At 48.2% G+C, this 19675-nt stretch overlaps 9 protein-coding genes across 9 annotated transcripts; 4 read left to right on the top strand and 5 right to left on the bottom strand.

The window, feature by feature from the left end:
* Positions 1–748: 748 nt before the first annotated feature.
* Positions 749–1168, top strand: ALT_5066 (dolichol-phosphate mannosyltransferase subunit 3; the record flags this gene model as incomplete). Its single annotated transcript, XM_033564634.2, has 3 exons — positions 749–796; positions 856–924; positions 1007–1168. 3 exons carry the CDS (start codon positions 749–751, stop codon positions 1166–1168), a joined length of 279 nt encoding a protein of 92 aa, XP_033420525.2.
* Positions 1169–1816: 648 nt separating this feature from the next.
* On the bottom strand, positions 1817–2819 carry ALT_5065 (xanthine phosphoribosyltransferase; the record flags this gene model as incomplete). The annotated part of the gene is made up of 5 exons (XM_033564633.1): positions 1817–1865; positions 1928–2040; positions 2108–2420; positions 2481–2587; positions 2787–2819. 5 exons carry the CDS (start codon positions 2817–2819, stop codon positions 1817–1819), a joined length of 615 nt encoding a protein of 204 aa, XP_033420524.1.
* Positions 2820–3652: 833 nt separating this feature from the next.
* ALT_5064 (malic acid transport protein) lies at positions 3653–4764 on the bottom strand (the record flags this gene model as incomplete). The annotated part of the gene is made up of 4 exons (XM_089599850.1): positions 3653–4001; positions 4055–4249; positions 4525–4631; positions 4687–4764. 4 exons carry the CDS (start codon positions 4762–4764, stop codon positions 3653–3655), a joined length of 729 nt encoding a protein of 242 aa, XP_089455727.1.
* A 1846-nt stretch (positions 4765–6610) lies between these two features.
* Positions 6611–7840, top strand: ALT_5063 (NADPH-dependent 1-acyldihydroxyacetone phosphate reductase; the record flags this gene model as incomplete). The annotated part of the gene is made up of 5 exons (XM_089599849.1): positions 6611–6654; positions 6733–6957; positions 7022–7029; positions 7119–7413; positions 7471–7840. The coding sequence occupies 5 exons, from the start codon at positions 6611–6613 to the stop codon at positions 7838–7840; spliced, it is 942 nt and encodes a 313-aa protein (XP_089455726.1).
* Positions 7841–8365: 525 nt separating this feature from the next.
* ALT_5062 (succinate--CoA ligase (GDP-forming) subunit beta) lies at positions 8366–10165 on the top strand (the record flags this gene model as incomplete). The annotated part of the gene is made up of 8 exons (XM_033564164.1): positions 8366–8422; positions 8515–8598; positions 8661–8733; positions 8792–8891; positions 8964–9509; positions 9569–9615; positions 9668–9960; positions 10031–10165. The coding sequence occupies 8 exons, from the start codon at positions 8366–8368 to the stop codon at positions 10163–10165; spliced, it is 1335 nt and encodes a 444-aa protein (XP_033420055.1).
* A 530-nt stretch (positions 10166–10695) lies between these two features.
* On the bottom strand, positions 10696–12409 carry ALT_5061 (F-box domain protein; the record flags this gene model as incomplete). Its single annotated transcript, XM_033564165.2, has 4 exons — positions 10696–11569; positions 11623–11993; positions 12050–12215; positions 12297–12409. The coding sequence occupies 4 exons, from the start codon at positions 12407–12409 to the stop codon at positions 10696–10698; spliced, it is 1524 nt and encodes a 507-aa protein (XP_033420056.2).
* Positions 12410–14497: 2088 nt separating this feature from the next.
* On the top strand, positions 14498–16621 carry ALT_5060 (heat shock factor family protein; the record flags this gene model as incomplete). The annotated part of the gene is made up of 6 exons (XM_033564166.1): positions 14498–14850; positions 14963–15061; positions 15127–15194; positions 15262–15605; positions 15677–15746; positions 15804–16621. The coding sequence occupies 6 exons, from the start codon at positions 14498–14500 to the stop codon at positions 16619–16621; spliced, it is 1752 nt and encodes a 583-aa protein (XP_033420057.1).
* Positions 16622–17504: 883 nt separating this feature from the next.
* Positions 17505–18271, bottom strand: ALT_5059 (DUF3245 domain-containing protein; the record flags this gene model as incomplete). The annotated part of the gene is made up of 2 exons (XM_033564167.2): positions 17505–18021; positions 18090–18271. The coding sequence occupies 2 exons, from the start codon at positions 18269–18271 to the stop codon at positions 17505–17507; spliced, it is 699 nt and encodes a 232-aa protein (XP_033420058.1).
* Positions 18272–18716: 445 nt separating this feature from the next.
* ALT_5058 (oxidoreductase-like domain-containing protein) lies at positions 18717–19529 on the bottom strand (the record flags this gene model as incomplete). Its single annotated transcript, XM_033564168.1, has 1 exon — positions 18717–19529. One exon carries the CDS (start codon positions 19527–19529, stop codon positions 18717–18719), a length of 813 nt encoding a protein of 270 aa, XP_033420059.1.
* Positions 19530–19675: the final 146 nt, after the last annotated feature.

The raw sequence follows: 19675 nt of genomic DNA, 5'->3' as shown, positions 1-19675 counted from the left end.
CAGCAAGGCAAGCAAGCCTCGTCCTCAAGCAAGAGTGTCCGTACTTAAAAAAAAGCTGTCTCTTCCCACAGTGCTGAGAGGGGTTGCCACTTTAATCCCGTTTTTGGGGCTATTTTTCTCGCCCCGGATGGCCTAGATGACCAAATATGAAGATCGACACTGAAGGACCGGTGGATGGCCTTATTACCCTTGTCTGAAGTAAAGTCTACAATGATATTGATGATATCGATGATAGCTAGAAGTGGATCAGGTCAAGACGAACCTAAGGTAGCTAATTGTTCCGTCCAGGTTGTTCATACTTGTAATTTATTACCATACAATCTCAGATACACCTTTCAAGGCCACTCTTCTCATGAAGCCTTGCATGCCATAACAAAATGAAATATTACCGGCTGTTCTTTAAGGCTTTTCAAATTGAGTGCAGAACGATCAGGTTCCATACTCTCTGGTTAGTTGTGATTGTCCTCGAAACATACAACGTCAGGTACAGTACTGCTAGCTTTTCGGAGGACATAGCGGCCATGGGGGCCGCCCGTATCCAGCCAGTAAGGTAAATGTAAGGTACCGAGACTACAGACAGATGCAATTAAGTTAGGGAAATAAAGTAGACAACTCCATGGTGGCAGTTCGACCCTGAGTCCTTCATTCTACTGTGTGTCAATTGAGTCCTAGTTGAACGTCTAATATACTCTCATTTAATCTCTTCCTATCTCTTTTCATCCCACGTCAACCACCACATTCCTTCACCATGACACGCGCCCAGCAAACCCTCTCGATTCTCCTGCTTGTGTCTTCTGTACGTGGCAGCTTCCCGCTCAAAATCCCCAATTCTACTGACACCAGCCCCCGACCTAGCTCTACCTCGTCCTATACCTGGGCCTCGTACCCCTGAACGAAACTGTCCAAAATGAAATCATCCCGGTTGTACGTTCCTCCACCGCGGTTCCGCTCGCTGTTTACAGCTGTCCAAGTTGCACCGCTGATCTTTGTGCGATTTACTCACCAGCTTCCCTTCTACGGCCTAATATGTTTCGCCTGCTACCTGGGTGGTCGGCTCGGTCTGGCCATCCTGACCTTCAACGACTGTCCCGAAGCGCACCAGGAGTTGCAGAAGGAGATTGAGCAGGCGAGGGCCGACCTGCGCAGCAAGAACGTTGACGTTGACTAAGATGTAGTCCTTGTTGTGGTTGCTCGGCGTTTGCTTTTGGTATCAGCAATCTGTTGGATATGTGCTTTCGTCAGCTTAAGCTCTGCCTGTTCGCGCTTTGATTGTAATAATGATGACTCAAGTACGCTCTCGCGCAAAGCTCGACACCCAAATGACGGGATTTCGTTAGATCCTTGGAGACACAGAAGTGGTAAGAGTCTATCACCCGGTCTCGGTGATCTATGATATTTGGTAGGATTAGTGTCCCAGGTCGATCCATACTACGGGTCAAGCATAACATCGACCGATTTATGAACAACCGTTGAGCAAGAATGCCTACCGAGGCCTATGAGAGTTCCAAATTTCCTGAACCTAGAATGAGAATAAAAACTTTTCTTGCCTTTGATTCATTCACGATCAAATGTAAGCCAGACGACCCATCACGGGCCTTGATATGCATTGCTTCCTCTACCGGAGAGCCTCTCAAAACACCATTCGTAAACGTGACATGTCCAACATGAACTTCATCAAGCTCAGTAAAGATAAAATAGAAAACTTTATATGTGCAAGCAAATGAAAACCAATATGCAAGAGTGCTAAAAAGCGGGCGATTTATACAAAGCAAAATGTATGAAACAATCATACGACGTAGTCGCTCGACCTGGAGACCTAAATCAGGGGGTTTTCCATGGCCAGTCTGTCGTGCTCTTCGATATCCCTGTTGTTGGAGTCTCCGTTAGTGACCGAGGAAACGAGGAAGGCGACAAGTCCAGTACGTACTTGGCTTCCCAGGGATAGCAGATCCACACATCTTCCGTTGTGACTGCGGCAAGATAACGGCCAGATTCCATCATGTCGGCTGGCAACTCGCCCTTCTTCAACTTGTTCTTGTTCTAACGAAAAGTCAACCACCTATTCCGCAGAATCGCCTTTCTTGGAAATTGAAGATCAAGAACATACGTGAAGGACAAAGACGAAGAAGTTTGTCTTCTCAGCCTCACGGCCGAGCTGCTTCTGAGCCATCTCCAGGTCCTTCTGCAGCTCACGGACTGCATACTCCAGGGTTGTCCGGGTGTCATCGACCTCGTCGACAATGAGGATGTTCTTGCCAATAAGATTGGCCATCTCGAGAGAGCTAAGATCGAGCCATTGTGTCCGGGTCACCTTGGTTCCGGGAACCTCTTCGGGGTCGCCACGACCCAAGTCCTCATAGAGAGACAGACCGATAGCCTGAATGGGAATGTTGGGCTCGCCGGCACGCTTAAGGAAGGAGCTGATAGAAGGACTTGATCAGCATGAATCTTTGAGCTAACACTGGAACTGTTCGGCATACCGAAGGATACGAGCAGGAACGTAACCACCACCACCAATGGCAATCATAAGATTGGGCCGGAAGGTGTCCAGGATCTTCTCGGCGGAGGTCTGGCACAACTTGTGCACCTGTCAATTCAACCCGTCAGCGAACAGTCATTGACAAAAAGTGCAGAAGCACATTTGCTGTAGCTGAGCTGCAAGGTAATGGTGAGGAAAATGAGGCAGATGCAGATGCAGGTTGCACACGTGCGCCTTCTCCGAACATTGATTTTCTCGTGCAATACCGTCGCAGCCATCCAATGAGCGGGTGATCGAACAAGCATACCTGGTTGTATGTCACATAGAATTTCTGCGGCATGTTGGCGACGAGGGATCTTCCGATCGACAAGTTTAAGAATGAAGCGTGGAGGGGTAAATTCTCGATAGAAGAAGATCAATGAGCGGGCAACAGCTTCAAGGGAATTTTTGTGCGAGATAAAATCAAAATGTACCTTAGGTATCCAGTAGAATTAGAGAGGGAGAGCCAAGACATAAAAAAAAAAAAAAAAAAAAAAAAAAAAGAAGAGGGGTGGAGAAAAAAGGGAAAAAAAAGCCTGCGTCACTTCTGGGTGGTGTCGCGCATCTGATCGATTCCTAAACTGAGGGATGGAACCGTGGAAGTCAGGAAATTCTGGCACCATGCCACATGGGATTGAGGCAAACTTACCTTAAAAGGCTTGATGGCGGCAATTTTTGACCAATCAAGAGTTTGTTAACGTAGGGGGCGGAGCAATGACTGCCTATCTGAGACTAGCTCAAGGTAAATAGCGAGCTTACCATGATTTCCTGCGAAGTTCGAGGCTCCCGAGGCTTATAGTTGTTCGGACAAGCCGTGGCTTATCTATATCTACTTGAAAGATACAGGTGCTTAGCTGCAAAGCATTGAAGAATGAGCGCAGTATTATTTAAATCTCTTGTGTCTCCATTTGTCTCATTATGGTATGATAAAACTTATAGTGTAATAGCTCCGTTCTATTTCCATTTAAAATGCTAACCGTAGAAAAGGGTATCAACCATGCAAAACCGTGCTGGATATCAAAATTGTAAGTCGTTGACGTCGAGTCGTAGATCCTGTGGAAGGGCATAAGCTCTCTCGATGGGTGGATGAGCTGCAGCCTCAAGATCCACGAGCCCACGGCCACATTCCATTTATCAGACGGGGGTCTGTTCATCAGGCGTCTCGGGCTTGATTCGATTAATCTCAAATCCGCCCTCATCTTTGTCCTCGCCCTTCTGTGGCCACATAATTTGCCGTAAGACGATGGCTCGAATCATCATGTAAAAGACGAAGACATACATTAGTATGAGAGGAAAAATCATGGCACAGCCTATGATCAGAATCGGCTTGCATGAGAAAGCGTTCCCAATGGCGAACGTGGCGGTGATCAAGGCAGTGTTAGGGAAGACAAATGAGAACCACGCCATTGAAAAATTCATTCGGCCAGGGCCGATGGTTGACCAGTGAGCAAAAGTGGCAATAAAGAAGAAAAATATCGCCAGGCTAGGTAAATGTCAGTCGATCTGCTGAAGTATGGAATGATCATGGAGACTCACCCCCAGAGCCACAGACAAGCGAAATTGACAACCACTTCGAGAATGTTTGCAGCCAGGGCGCCGTTGCCCATAAAGTCATCGGGAAAGCTTCGCTTTGCATGGGCAGCCATGGTCACAAGTCCTGAGACAGTGAAGGCACTGGGACCAACAGAGACAAACATGCCGGGACGCACATTTTCCCTAGGCAATTTCTGACTAAAAAGTCTGTAGACATAGGCCGAGTAAACGGTAAGGGTTACTAGGAACCCTATTCCCTGTATAGTTGTTCCCCCAATGATTATAGGTAAGGCCCGAGAGGGTTCAAGTTTTGCACTTAAGATCCCTGCATGGGGACCTATTATCAACATAGGGTACGCCGGGAAGATCCATATAGGTGTCATCTGGGCTATTGTGAACGTCTGAGTCGACCACCTAAGGCAAGGTGAGCATTCAATACCCTTTGTATAATGAGGAAGAGAAATGTCACATACAGCAGCAGGTAGATACCGGCAGAGAAGATCACTGCAAGAGCAGCATCGATCCAGAATAACACACCGACGGCATAACTTAGCCAAGGTCCTGTAGCCTCTGGACCGTACTGAGAAATATTGATCAAGATTGTTCCAAATGAGACCATAGATGCAGGCACAAACAATGATTCTGTTGGATGCGTAAGTGATAATCTGAAGGTATATGGATGTAGGTAGAATCGCAGCAGCAGAATACACCATATTGTAATGTATAGTGCAATGTTAAACAAGAAGACTATGATGCCGATCGTTTCAAGGCCGCGGAATTTATAAGGAACTATTTCTCAAGTCAGCATCCAGGGCGGGAAACGCAAATACTGCAAGCTTACCGTTATACAAGGCATTTGCGATACCACCAGTGCTCATTGAAAGAGTAAAAAAGGCCCAAGTAAAGTGCCTGATTCGTTTCTTCCAGCTCAGAGACGCAGCTGAAGCGTCAGTGTCTCTGCGAGAGAGCGGGACACTCTCATTGTCGTACTTGTAAAACGAATGATTGTGCAGTGCTTCTAACGCGGAAGATCGAGCCTGTTGGATTGCCCTTCCAGTCGTTGGGGGGGGTAGTGACAACTCATTGCTATGCAGCACACGCTCTTCCTCTGTCATTGCAATTGCGCCCACGACTGTAGGATCATGTTTTGAAGCTCAGGTATCTGCACTTCCGCTGGAAGCATAGGACTTGGGTCTACTTGTGCTTGAATTCTCAGCTATGCTTGCCTAAAGAGACGGAGACAAACTGTATGTTCTCACAAGGCAAGACGAAAACTGGGCGAAAGAAAAAAGATGTGTGCAGTGATGAAGGCCAGGATTTAGCTGATCGGCAATTGGGCAAAGAAATCGTCCATGCTTCGGTCTAAAGGCCATATCTAGCCAGTGAAAGCCCTCCGTGGGAATTGAAACACATCGACATCCCGATCGAAGCGAATAGAGGTAAACTGGTGTATGGACCCGTCGGGTACCGGCACACAAGCATTTGATGGTGGGGAAGAGACCGATCGAATCAAATCATATGTCATTCCCTTAATCCAAAAGAATACCTGAAAGGTAGCAATCATCTTTGGTATGAGTGGACCGTTGTCATTAAATTGCACCCCAGACGATGTCCAAAGTACTGATTCAGACCAGCGCTGCCAAGAACAACGAGTAGAACAGTGGATGCCTGAATGGCGGAAAGTGTTGGTGCCCCGCGCTGATCTGATATGTCATATGGATGGCCTTGTTTTGATGAGCTGCACTTTGTGCGTCATACCTGGAGGGAAACAATTCTCCTATAGCACCTTTTTACAAATTACTGCAGATAATGGAGGGTACTCAATAGGGTCAGAGATAAAAGTTGCGCAATCAATGTTTTGTTGGTACCATCCCAGCAAACTTGGACATCTGCGCTACAGCCGAAGTACCTAGGGAATAATACAAGTACTTCATACCTAAAAGGCTAAAAGCTTTCCAGAGCAGAATGTATATCAGCTCTTATCCATACAGTAGGAAAATATCGATGGCAAATACTGTTTGTCTCTCTTGAAACACATGATGGACTGATATAAGATGTTTATTATTGCAGAACAACCTATACAATTCACGACAAACGGAACTTACCTTATCGAAAAGCTCTCCGAAATCCACTGAGATCGTCTAGGTAACCATGACTATTCGTGGCACGTTATATAGTTAATGATCGCCCTGGTCATGCAAACATAGGACTTTGATGGTACCTCGTAAGTGGTAAGGAATCTGTATTTATTATTATCATCAAGGCGATCGAGAATATACCTATGGATGCAGACCCGGAGCATGCAAACTACCTTAGGTACACTTCCCAGGTAGCTAATTGGTCCAGATTATATGTGGGGGGAGCTCATGCTTCTGCCGAGGTTTCAGTTGATTCGCTCTTCAGTAGATAGGGAGTAGCCTGCATCTTCATACCTCGACAAATCCGCCGTATTTTATAAGCTACCTTAGTCTTCTTAATTTCTTCAGACTTCCGAATCGATAGTCCTGAGTGTTCTCTGATTCTTCACTTGCCTTAGTGCATTTGGATTGAGTGATAGAAATGACAACTGCGCGAGGTGACCGCAAGTCTGTGTTGATCACTGGGTAAACAAGCATTTCGTTGTATTCAGAATTTCAATCGTTTCGATGCACGCGGCTAATTGCTTTTGTGATCTGAACTAGGTGCTCTCCCGGTGGAATAGGCAATGCACTCGCCCGCGAGTTTCATCGCAATGGTTTGCGCGTATTTGCAACGGCGCGAGACGCAACGAACATCGATGATCTAGCAGCCCTGGGTATCGAGACGCTAGACTTGGTGGTGGACGACGACGAAAGTGTCAAAACCTGCTGCTCCGAAGTTGAAAAAAGACTTGGGGACAAGGGACTTGATTTTCTTGTTAACAATGCGTATTCTTCTCCCTCTTGACTTTGCTGGAACAGTTGACCTGGATGCTGATACCTGCATGGCTAGGGGCCGAAGTACGTTATCAAATTGGCCCTAGTTTTCGCAGTTCGTCATTTACACAGGGAGAGTATTTACTCACGTATGACAGACTACACTGTTCCAGCTACTGAGATAGACCTTGGGGAAGCCCGGAAAACTTTCGAAACCAACTTCTTCGCGGTCATCTCTATATGCCAGGCCTTCTTGCCATTGCTGATTAAGTCAAAGGGCACTATTGTGATGATTGGTAGTGTGGCTGGGGTTAGTCAATTCTCCTCACTATATGCCATTTTTCTGGTCCTGACAGTCTCCCTCTTTGTCAAGATCATACCTTATGTGTTCGGGTCGGTCTACAACGCCTCAAAAGCCGCGCTGCATTCGTTCAGCGACACGCTGCGGGTGGAACTTGCTCCCTTCGGGTATGCTAATGTGTTTCTCCATATTACGCCTTGTCACTGATGCTGAACCCCTTCCAGCGTAAATGTCACAACTGTCATCACTGGGGGTGTACAATCCCGCATTGCTCGTACTAAGCGAACTCTCCAGCCGAACTCCCTGTTCACTCCTATCGAAGACGAATACGCACGCCGCGTGACGCACAGTCAGGATGGCGCGATGCCACATACTGCATATGCGCGAAGCGTTGTAGCGCAGGTCTTGTACGGATCAGCGCCATGGCGCTGGTTATGGCCCTGGGCGCAAGGACGAAAGAGTTGGATCTGGGAAGGCAACAAGAGCTGGCTGATATGGCTCCTATGTGGCGGTTGGGCTTGGACGGGTCTATTTCATGGCGCCATGACGCGGATGTTCAAGCTCTACAAGTTGAAAAATGCCATAGGGAAGTAGAAGCAAAGGATCGTTGCTCGGCTCTCTAGTCTAGAAGTACCCAACAGGTGTTCCACCACGAAAACAATATTTGTGCGTCTGACAGAATCATAGAAGTATAGACGTTAAATGCAGCGGTGACTGGAGACGACCGGCAAACTGAATTATCATTTCTCGCTTTCTTTTGGTACTAGTGACGACAAGGCTAGCAAACTACGGGTCTCGGCAAGCAGCTGTGGACGGGGAAGAAGTTATAACAGCGTTCCGTGATATTCGCGTCGCCCGCAATATGCACCCGATTAGTCATCTATACACGCACGCTGGTTGGCTCCATCAGGTGACCGGGTGTAATGCAGACGAAGCGCAATATTGTTCCGACAAGCGCAGCCGTGAAAAAGCAGTGAAAGCTGTTCCCTTTCCCGAGATCTCAACAGTGGATAATCCGCCCCTTCTTGTCAACAATCACCTTGGAGGCTCCGTTCTTCCTCTCTTGTGCTCTTATCTGTTTTTTTGAAATTCTCCCCTCTTTGATAAATTATTTTGATCATGTTCAAGCTCGCGCGCAGCAGCCGTCCTGTCGCTGCAGCTATCAGAGCTGCGACGGTGAGATATTTCCCTGTGCTATTTCGATAATATTACATGGTACCATATCTATTAGCATCAAATTGAGCTTGCTGACGTTGCGATTTTGGTAGGAATCTTCCGTCCAATCCAGATTGGCTCAGCAACAGAGAAACCTGTCCATTCACGAATACCTCTCTGCCAGACTTCTCAAGTCCGTATGTTGTCGGAAACGTTCACTCGATATTCCGCAGATCTAAAATGACTGACCGGATGACAGTATGGCGTGGGAGTTCCCAAGGGTGAGGTCGCCCACTCGGCGGAGGAAGCTGAGGCTGTCGCCAAGTCAATCGGTATATATGAGCTCTTAACGAACAAGCTGGACCGCAGTTTACTGAGACAACACTTTAGGGAACGATGACATGGTGATCAAGGCTCAGGTTCTTGCTGGTGGCCGTGGTAAGGGTTCCTTCGACAATGGTCTTAAGGGAGGTGTGCGCGTTATCTACTCGTGAGTGATTCCCCTAAAATATCATTGTTTTCGCCTACGACCTGTCCTCTTGTTGACATTATTTTTCTCCAGCCCAACCGAGGCCAAGATGTTCGCTAGCCAGATGATCGGACACAAGCTCATCACCAAGCAGACTGGTGCTGCTGGTCGCCTTTGCAACGCTGTCTACATTTGCGAGCGCAAGTTCGCTCGTCGTGAATTCTACCTTGCCGTCCTCATGGACCGCGCAACTCAGTCCCCCGTCATTGTTGCCTCGTCGCAAGGTGGTATGGATATCGAGGCAGTTGCCAAGGAACACCCCGAGGCTATTATGACGACTCCTATTGACATCAAGGTTGGCGTGACTGATGACATTGCCCGCAAGATTGCTACCGATCTTGGCTTCTCTGAGCAGTGCATCGAGGATGCCAAGACAACCATCCAGAACCTGTACAAGGTCTTCATGGAGAAGGATGCTACTCAGATTGAGATCAACCCTCTGTCTGAGACATCTGACCACCAGGTTCTGGCTATGGACGCCAAGCTGAACTTTGATGACAACGCTGAGTTCAGACAGAAGGAGGTCTTCTCGTGGAGAGACACTACTCAGGAAGACGCCGATGAGGTCAAGGCTGCTGAGTACGTCCCGATGGCCCAGTTTATAACCCACACAATTTCTGTTCTAACTTGGACGACAGGTACGGCTTGAACTTCATCAAGCTGGATGGTGACATTGGATGCCTGGGTACGACCTGACAACACTTACCTTCCTGCGCTCATGCTGACCGCTTCTTTAGTCAACGGTGCTGGTCTCGCCATGGCTACGATGGATATCATCAAGCTCAATGGCGGAAGCCCCGCCAACTTCCTTGATGTTGGTGGTGGTGCTACCCCCGCCGCTATCAAGTCTGCTTTTGAGCTCATCACCAGCGACCCCAAGGTCACTGCCATCTTCGTTAACATCTTCGGTGGTATCGTCCGCTGCGATGCTATCGCCCAGGGTTTGATCAATGTCGTGGAGGATATGGGTCTGCGCATCCCCATCGTTGCTCGGTTGCAGGGTACCAACATGGAGCAGGCTCAGAAGCTGGTACGTGGCCAACCAGTTTGCGTTCACAAACTACGAAAATCGCCATGAAATGCTAATGTGGGATTTATAGATTAACGAGTCCGGTCTTAAGATCTTCTCCATTGAAGACCTCCAGAGCGCCGCCGAGAAGTCCGTCCAGTTCTCCAAGGTCGTCAAGATGGCCCGTGAGATTGACGTCGGTGTGGAGTTCACCCTTGGTATCTAAACTCCGTCAGTTTGAGATAGTCCAGCATGTGTCATCGCCTAATGTTTCATCTTTCTGTCTTCTCTTTCATGATTTCCCTTTTTACCTTCCTTTGATCACATGGGTGATGACATGGTTGGAAATACCAAATGGACTACCGGGGACCTCAATTCGCAGCCCTCGTGATACTACTGTTAATGGATGGTCAGCGATACGGATGCCGAATTGCGAGGCGCGCGAGTCGGTCAGGATATGTTGGTAAAATGGGCTAGTATAATAGTGAAAATCCGCACAGTACGGGGAAGGCAGGGTGGCATAATCATAGAGAGCATTGATGGTTCTGTATATCGTCCATATCTATTCTTTTTTCCTTTTCCTTTCCTTTTGTCAATGTATTTCTTGTTGATTCAGTATTCTATCGATCCAATATCTATTCCTCTAAACGCCTCAGCTGTCGAACCAAACAAAGCTCAAGACCTTCTAATTAATGAGTGTTTCTATTGGTCATAAAGATAGGTGCATCATCCTCAATTCCATTAAAGGCACCATCTTCAGTTGTCCGAGATTTGGAAAGGAATAGCACATAAGGGCTGCGCGGCTTCATCGAAACACCACGCGCTCACGCCACCCCTATTGACCAACAAAACACAATCATGATCTCCCTTGAGCACATATTCGTCGGCATCATGATGACCAGGATCGACCGCCCACGGAGAAGGCATAGACTTGGCTGGCCGGTAAGGAACATGCGCGCCTGGTTGCGAAATCCAGATGGTGGGCATGGCTCGCTCAACCCTGATATAGTACAAGAGGTTGCGGTCGATAGGTGCAACGTGTAAGTGGGAGGAGGATGTGTGCTCCGGAGGTAAGAGATGCAAGAAAACCTCTTCCGTCTCGATATAGTGGGTAATGGCGATAATATAGTGCGGGTGGTGATCTTTACTACCCTTGGGGCGGGCTATTAGGATTCCCGCTCTGTCGTTGAATTGTTCTGAGAGCCAGGCATTTGGCCGGACTACCCAGTCGCTGTCCTCTAGCTTTGGCAGGGTCAGGATTTTCGATGCGGTTTGAGGAGCTTCCAACGAATCATCAAAGCAATGCTTCACGACCTGCAACTGTGCGGCATTGCACGGAACCCCTTCGAGATCCCATGGGCCATCAACGTTGTCATTCCGTTGTAGATGGACGGAGATCAAGCAATCCAGCGTAGAATGTAAGTCTATAAACACTAAGTGATCTGCCACGACTAAGGTGCGGGAGACGCGCGTGTTGAAGTCCCATTGCATGATAACAGTGTTTCCAGCCGCGGGATCCTTGAAGCCGAAAGCAACCTTGGTGCCGCGGACAACGAAGAGGTGGAATAGGCGGGACGGCAGTCGAAAGTATGCTGGCTCCTCCGTTCGGATATTCCAGACATGGCAGTATCTAAAACCGTTCCATGAGTAAGAGAGTACTAAAAATTAGCTTGATCTGCCTACCCACGTAGAGTGACCACCGCAACGACCAACTCCGAAAGACGAATGTGGCCAATGCGTTCTCTGTTTTCCGTGCAAAACATCTGCATAGCATGCGAACGCAGATCTTGCACGACGACCGTGGTCATTTCGCCAGTCCATGCATACCGTCCATTCGAATAGTCTAGACATGCTGGGCTAATATTGCTGGGCTCGCGCCGACGGAGGGCTGAAGAAGGTTCTCCTCGCTCCAGTCTGATCCTCTGCTTGGCATACTGGTTGTAAATGTGATGAGATATCTGATGACAGAAATTGAGGGTGCGGCCTGAATACCGACGGTATACAGCGCCGCGGACCGGGTTAGATGACAGTAGCTTGTGCCAAGTTCTAGAGACCTGATAATGTGAGTTTCACCATTCATGGTCACAAGACGTTGACATGTATTGCCTACTCTCTGCAAAACATGGATTTCCGCTAGGTCTAGATACTGGGCGACTTGCACAGCAATCTCGGGGGGAAGCAACCCTAGGATATCACACTGGAAGGTTCGTGTATTGAGATGATCCCTCAAGTCACGCCATTCATCAGAGGCTAGCTGGTGGATGAGTCCATGGAACCTGGGATTGGTGATTAGTGTCAGTCAATGAGTTCAAAAATATGTATTATCGTGAAAAGGCTTTTGTTGAGAAATCCCATACACTCTGTGTCGCGCGGACTTAGTCCTGAGATTTCGGAGGCGAGTGATGATCTCCTGTTCTTCCGAGTTCGGATCTACACATTCCATAGTGGCGGGGATATCGTTTTCCAGCATCTGCGAACCATCGTTGTCGTCCTTTGTAAGGGGGAAGAAGCATCTACAATGACTTCAGGTATCTGACGCACTGTGGGAGGGTTGAGGCTCCCAAAGAAGGAGCGAAGGTGTTGATAAGGAAGGAATCAGCTGAGCTACCTTAGTTGATTCGCCGTCATGTTTACCTATGTATAAAAGACCCAGACGGTGTCTACAACAATTCGATTGAAATGCCTTGACGGCGGTATATATTTGGATAGAGTATATTCTAACTGGATATGGGGTATCCAGCTATGATCTAACGTTCTCTGCTACATATGTACGCAGTATAATACTCTACATTATGATTAGCAGAGGCAGTACCAAACGACAGAAATGGGTATCTAGATGGATGATAATAAAATCCACCTAGGTAGATAACTAAGGTTAAGATGATGATAGTCGGATGTTGAAACCTCTGCATCCAGACTATTGAATCTAGTATTAATTTACGGGGCATGGTTAGACTATGTACACCAGATCTATCCCAATACCCAATATCTACCTCTCTAGTTTGCGGCCTGAATATGTACTCCGCATCTATCTATCTCCTCGGCATCAAAAGTACAATGGCTTTTAAGTACACCGAGCTACAGAGGACAACCTTGTCTATTACTGATTTCCTCCTGGTAATCCATCATCATTGCTATTATTTACTTCTTAATCAGTAGAGAACAACTCATCAAGTTACAGATACCTTTTGCGTAGGTAGTCTTGTCTCTCCTAGTTATGGATTACATCTCTCTCCTCCTCCTAGATCATAATATATCATACTCCGTATTACTCCCCCCTTTTCGCCTCCCCCTCATCACTAGTCGCAATATATCTTCTTCTTTACCTACGCCACTCTTCCTTGCACCCAACCAATTGTTGTTCCATATCCGCGGTTCCGTGCAGATTCCAGAGCCCAGACTACTGCTTACCTGCTTACTTTAGTAACAGACTACTGGATTTAGTAGGACTGTGGCAGGTAAGCCAGCTATCGACTACTGGGTTCCCCAAACCTCCATCTGCACCTTAAACTCCTATCATTACTAACTATTCTGTTGGTATCACCAACTATAGTCTATCTATAATTGTCTTATGTTATATTGTTTATTATATTCGAGATAATCCTTTATCCAAACTCTCGTTTCAGAATTTCCTCAACCGCAATTTTCATCTTTGGCTTCTCTCGCATTCTCTCTCTCTGTGCTCTGAGGAACTAATTTCCCCTTTTTCTTCGCTCCTCAAGACATATACAGAGAGGATATTCCAATAAACCTCCACAGGCACTCTACAGCAGAAACGAAAAGGGAAGACGTGAAGGGGGAAAAAAAAAAAAAAAAAGAAAGAAAGAAGGAAATCGTGCGATTTGAACGACAAGGAGCCTACATATCGGCTGTTCCCGTGCCTCCGTTGGTCATTTCCCGAGCTCCTAGACCGGATGTCAGAAACCGGACCCATGATAGTCAGCTTCAACTACTAGGTATCTACTAGCAGCTATCTGGTTATCTGCAGATCCGATCTTTTAACGCGCCTCGTCCGCGACACATTCCTGCCCTTCCACGGCTCGTCCCTCTTGCCCCTCTCGTCGATTTCATGCTGGCACCTCATTCCGAGACTAGATTGGAACGAGTGGAGAACATAGGGGCAAAGAGGAGCTTTGGACTGGTCTAAGACTCCTCACACCCATAGAGTCTGGTGGGCGACAAAAATTCTTGAACTGTCGCTGCTTGGTAAATCGACGCGCGAGAGGGAAAAGAAAAAGAAAAAGGAAAGAGAAATCAAAGTCACATTCTATCTACAGGATCTTCGCTTCGCAATGACTCTAGAAGCGGAGACTCTATGGTATTGATCAGCGCCTTCTTGGCCCAGGCTCTTTGATTCTTTGTATCCACTTTCCCACGTTCTCCAGTCCTCCACGAGCCGCCGACATCTGGAAGAGAGGAAAAAAGACACTACGTGATCGTTCCATCTCTTCGTTGACGCTTCGCATTTTCAGTTCAAGTGGTTTCTTCCAAGATCCGCTCTGCACAGGCTTGCTTCCTCCCCTCTGCGGCTTGGCCGTCGTCGTTCCTTTCGCGCGAGATGAGCAGCCTCGCCGATCCTCCGTCTCGAAATACTTTTACTGCCGGTTCTGCAGATGCGCCAGGCAAGACACGAAAGCTCCCCGTCCTTCCCTCCTCTATTCCATCCTCCGCTCAGTCGACAGGTGACTCCATGGAGGTCACTCCACCTGCCTCTACGACGACAGGCCCTGCGCCGCCCGCCCACAGCAGTCCAGACAGCGATCGGGTGGGCGCAAACACCGCGAATTCCAATGGTTCGGTCGAAACTGGAAACATGAACAATACTCCAATGTCAAATCAAGCAATCGGGGCTGCAGCCGCAGCGCAGCAGCCAAAAGTCGTTCAGACCGCTTTCATTCATAAACTGTACAAGTATGTTTGCTCAGATTCCGTTCGCTCTCTCGGATGTCTCAAACCCTTCCTTGTCTTATACTTACAATCTGCACCTTTACGTGTGATCCCTTGCTGATGCCACTTAAAACAGTATGCTTGAGGATCCTAGTATTCAACATCTAATATCGTGGTCGAACACCAACGACAGCTTTGTCATGTCGCCAACATCCGAGTTCTCAAAAGTTCTCGCGTCAGTTCCTCCTCTTGGAAGCGATTCGCATATTGTAGCCTGATTGCTGATGTTTGCCTCATTAGTCAATATTTCAAGCACACTAATATCTCGTCTTTCGTTCGACAGCTCAATATGTACGGTTTTCATAAAGGTATATGATTTTCGAAGGGGGTGTGAAGGTTTTCGTGCTTTTGCTGACCCTTTGCCTCTTCTTACAGTGAGCGATGTCTTTCACACCGGCTCTCCAGACTCTGCATTATGGGAGTTCAAACACGGGAATGGGAATTTTAAACGGGGCGACCTCGTAGGGTTGCGCGAAATCAAGCGCCGAGCATCACGACATGCCTTGATCCATCGCGACTCATTTCCCGGCCACAAGACCGCTGTTTCTCAACCTGGCACGCCGGCCGAGCCCGTCCCAGATGCGACTGAAGCGCGATTGCTTAATTTGGAACATTCGCTGTATGACATGCATACCCGTTTAAGTCGCGCTGAAGAGGCACATTCAGCTCTCAACTCAAGATGTCAAGCCATGGCGGAGAGTTTGGGCAGATGTTATCATGTTCGTCGACCCTTTTGACTTTCATCGAGGCGCCTGCTATGTCTGACACTGGAGCACTGACGGGATCTCAGTGGGCGTATTCGATTTCTCAATTCCTACAAGGAACGATTCCTGATCGAGATAGTCCTCTGTACCGGGACGGTGAGCATCACTCCAAAAAACAACATTACCATGATCACATTCGCTAACTCACCACAGTATCCAGCATGCAGAAAGAGATAGAGAAACATGTCGACGTCGTGCGAGCCCTCGAAAATCCTCCGGACCCATATTTATCTGTCAGGCCACCATTTTTTGCCAATGTGTCGGTTGATCCTGGGCCGCCTCTTTCCCCACGCCAGGTGCCCCAAGATGATAGCCGTCGACCATCGATGATGGATACGTCTAGGCATAACATAATCCGACCACCCGTGCCCCCGCATCTTGCTGTCTCTCCTCGCCGGTATGGCTCAATTGGTGGGGGAAATTCATCCCCGAACTATAATCGGCCGCAGGTGCCCTCTGTAGTCCCACCTCAACAGCCGATGCCTCATCCTCTGTCTTCGGTATCTTCTCCGCCGGGACCCAATCTTGCTCGTCGACACACTTCGGCAGACATCCGTCAGCATGGCTGGCCACCGCCGAATGTTTCCCAGTTTCCCCCTGCTAATGCACAAGGCGCTCCAGTCACACCTTGGCCACCCTCACCCCATCGTACACCGACTTCTAGTGAGCAGCAGGTTCGAGATGTTCTCGCTCAGTATGAGATGGGAGTGCCGCGGCGGTTTCAAAGCAGTTCGCGACATGCTACGCCGCCTTTGAATCCGGACCAGCCGTCATCCACTCTAACTGTGGACAACGCATTCACATATGGTGGTTCGAAGTATGCTAGGCATGAATCCTCGCTTCCTGCCACCAGACGATCCAGCATGGCCAGCAACGTCCACTCGCTCCTCAACCCCGCTGATACAGCGGAACGTCCTGAAGAGGATCAACATAACAACCTCGAAGATCGGAAACGAAAGCGGTTAGAATAAAAAGAAAAAAAAAGAAGAAGAAAAGAAATGGTGTGAGACCGGTATACGCGCTCAATTGCAATGTCTAACCGAACCGCCAATGTAAGGCGCAAGTCATATGTTGAGCATGAGAACATCAGCATCTGTTCGCCGTCTTGCAGCAACAGCGATACTCGCAAACCTCTTGAAGAAGCACCATCTGCATATTTGAGCCATGTATCACTGCCACATATTCCGATCACATTGGGATCTCACCCGCGTTCTTTGATCTTTCTTTTTCTTTCATCCCATATAACTTGTACAATCTCTCCAGGAAAAGCGCGGGTTTTCCAGGACAGTTGGAGGCCACGCTCTGTTTTATTTTGTCTTCTACGTCTAATTTGGAGGGCGCAGCCTTCATTTCGCAGCATACCTGCTGGAAGTCGTTGTATGTCCGGTTCTGTTGATATCATACCTGACCATGCAGATCGATGATGACTGCCTTCTTGCCACAGTATTGGTGTTTGCACTTATTGGGAACTTGGATCAGGCAGGTTCGGTTTCCGCATATCATACTTACTATATACCCTGGGGCTGGGTGGGGCAGACCATGTTTATTTTTGAGCACAAGCTAGATCTACAATAGGAGCCTACAATCTAATGCAATTGTGTCCGTGTGCTTGAAATCGGTGACAGAATATTGTCTGCAGCTTTGCCCATCTCTCGGATGTTGGTCAGGAACTCGTGAGACCAATTCGAGAGTATGGCGAACTATAAGGATTAGGTCGATCACGACATCGAGAAGGTTCACAAAAAGGATTTGCTGTATTCACGTGAATTGCTGTCTATCAAACTCAATATTTCATTGGATAACTGGGTATCATGTTGTACAACTGAAAGATTGGGAGATTCCTGACGACCAACATCATCGCTTCTTCCTCTTTTTCGACCGATCGGCGAGTATCTCATCCAAAAAACTTGTGGCTTTCTTTCGGCCTTTCGGCCCTGGCGCTGGTTGCGATAATGGGCCCTCTTGTTTCGCTGGAGTATCTTCGCTATCGCCGTCCTTGATCTCAACAGCACCACTTGGGCCACTGCCATCGTCCTCTGCAATGTCAGTTGTAGCCTTTCTTTTCCGTGCCGAATCCACGGCTTTCTTCCGAAGGTCGCCTTTTCTTCCTACCACCGCCGTTCGTCCTTCCTCCTCATCATCATCATCATCCGCATCTCGTGTCCCAGCCGTCGAGGAAGCCGTCGCATTCCCAGCGGGTGCTCCATTTTGACCCACCGGCTTGCCCGGTTTTACCCCAGCGGAAGCAGCCATGACCTTCTTGTAGTTTTTCCCCAGGAGTTGTTTCCGGAGCTTATCATTGGAATCCAATTCGGTCCGGTTCCAACTCCCGTCAGCGGCTCTTTCTGGGAGGGGCGCGCCGACTCCTAGTCTGTTTCGGGAACAGTCAGTATATGTGGAAATAGACGTTGCCATCAAACAAGGTAAAGAAGAACATACGTCTCCGGGACAGCAGTGAAGATCTCATCTTCCTCTCGCTGCAGCTCTTCTTCTGTTTTGACACGTGCCTTTTCTTCGTCTGTTGGCGGTGGGAGCCAGGATGCTACTAGACGCTGGCTGCGCGCTAACGCAACGTTCGCTTTATTGAGAATAATGTCTGTTTCAGTTTTCGATATTGACATGTTTGTTCAGTTATATATAAAGATTGGTTGAGCTGATTGTAGATGATCACCGCCGATGGATTGGAACTTTTGCGATAGCAGGGCGGGATATGCGGGCAGAAAGTTCACCGCCTGGTTTGGTAAGGAGGATCTGATATGGCTAAAATAAAATGACAGTAAGAGCCTCTTAGTCGATGATATACTGTCATTCGCGGTTCAGAGTGACGAATGGATTGCTGGCAAATGGTCAGTATAATGATTGCTGTGACCATTGTGGTACTGGCGGCAGAAGGTTTGTTTTTGAATCTCGGCGCATCAATCCACAAAATGAATCTATGTACATCTCTAGATACTCTACTCTATATCAGGGTCAAAATACTATGTACAACACTGAGAGAACGTAGACTATATACCCCTTCGTCACATCAATCAGTCCCAGCAAGGCATGATCCAATCTCGGAGAAGCTCAGATCGAGGCTTTATTTTTCCCTTGTTGTTGCTTCTCTTTTAGCTTCTTCTCCGTCTTCATAAATTCGCGAATTCCAACTGGTATATTGGCAAAGAGATCATCTGCCTCGTGAGATACTGGCCAGTTGGTTTCGCTACCTCCACCGTCGTCATCCATGCTCCGACTCGCACTGTCAACCTCTGCCCTGGGCGTTTGTCGCATATCCGCCGTGGCCTTCTGGGTAGAGCCCTTCGCCTTGGCCTTTTCCACACGACTGGCCCATTCCTCCATTTCATCGCGGTAATCATCCCACACGCAATGGACACAACCACTCATGCAGCAATTGTCCGGTTCCTCGGGCCGGGGCGGAATGGCCACCCCGTTGATCGTCTTCCATTGAGACTCGGGTGGCATAGTGCCAGGGTTATAACGCGAAGCACGGCCTGGTCCAGCAAGTCGCGATCCGAACACGATGGACATCTTCTCTTCTGGTGATTGTGGTTTGACAGTTGTTGCTGGAGTTGGTTTCTCGGCGGCTGGGCGGGAAGTCGGCGCATGAGATCTGTAGGGTGATTTGGATGAGAGAATATCGTAGTAGTAGCCCGATAAAGGCTGCGCCTGCGAGCGCGTTGAATCTTCTAAGCTTGCCAGTGTATCGTCCTGGGGGATCCCGCGGTGGGAAGACGGCGTGATGGCATATTTTCTTGTCACTGATAAAGTTGGCCAGGGAGGTAAAGACAGCTTGTTCCTAACCCGGACGTGCCTAAAGCACAACGGGCGGGTTCTACATCGAAGAATCGACTGCCTGATATGCGTGGAGAAGCACTCCATTCTTGAGTCCCAGGATTAATTGCGAATAACTTCCGCAGGCCATGGAAAACGACCAACTTATGTCATTAGGCAAACAATGCAAACAACCCGCAGCTATCCCGATTCCGCGGCAATGTCTGTTTAACTATGTATGCTTATCGCGAAAC

Source organism: Aspergillus lentulus, assembly GCF_001445615.1.
Source record: "Aspergillus lentulus DNA, contig: Alt09, strain: IFM 54703, whole genome shotgun sequence".
NCBI classification, from domain to species: Eukaryota; Fungi; Ascomycota; class Eurotiomycetes; order Eurotiales; family Aspergillaceae; genus Aspergillus; species Aspergillus lentulus.
This window is presented reverse-complemented; position numbering and strand designations above follow the sequence as displayed.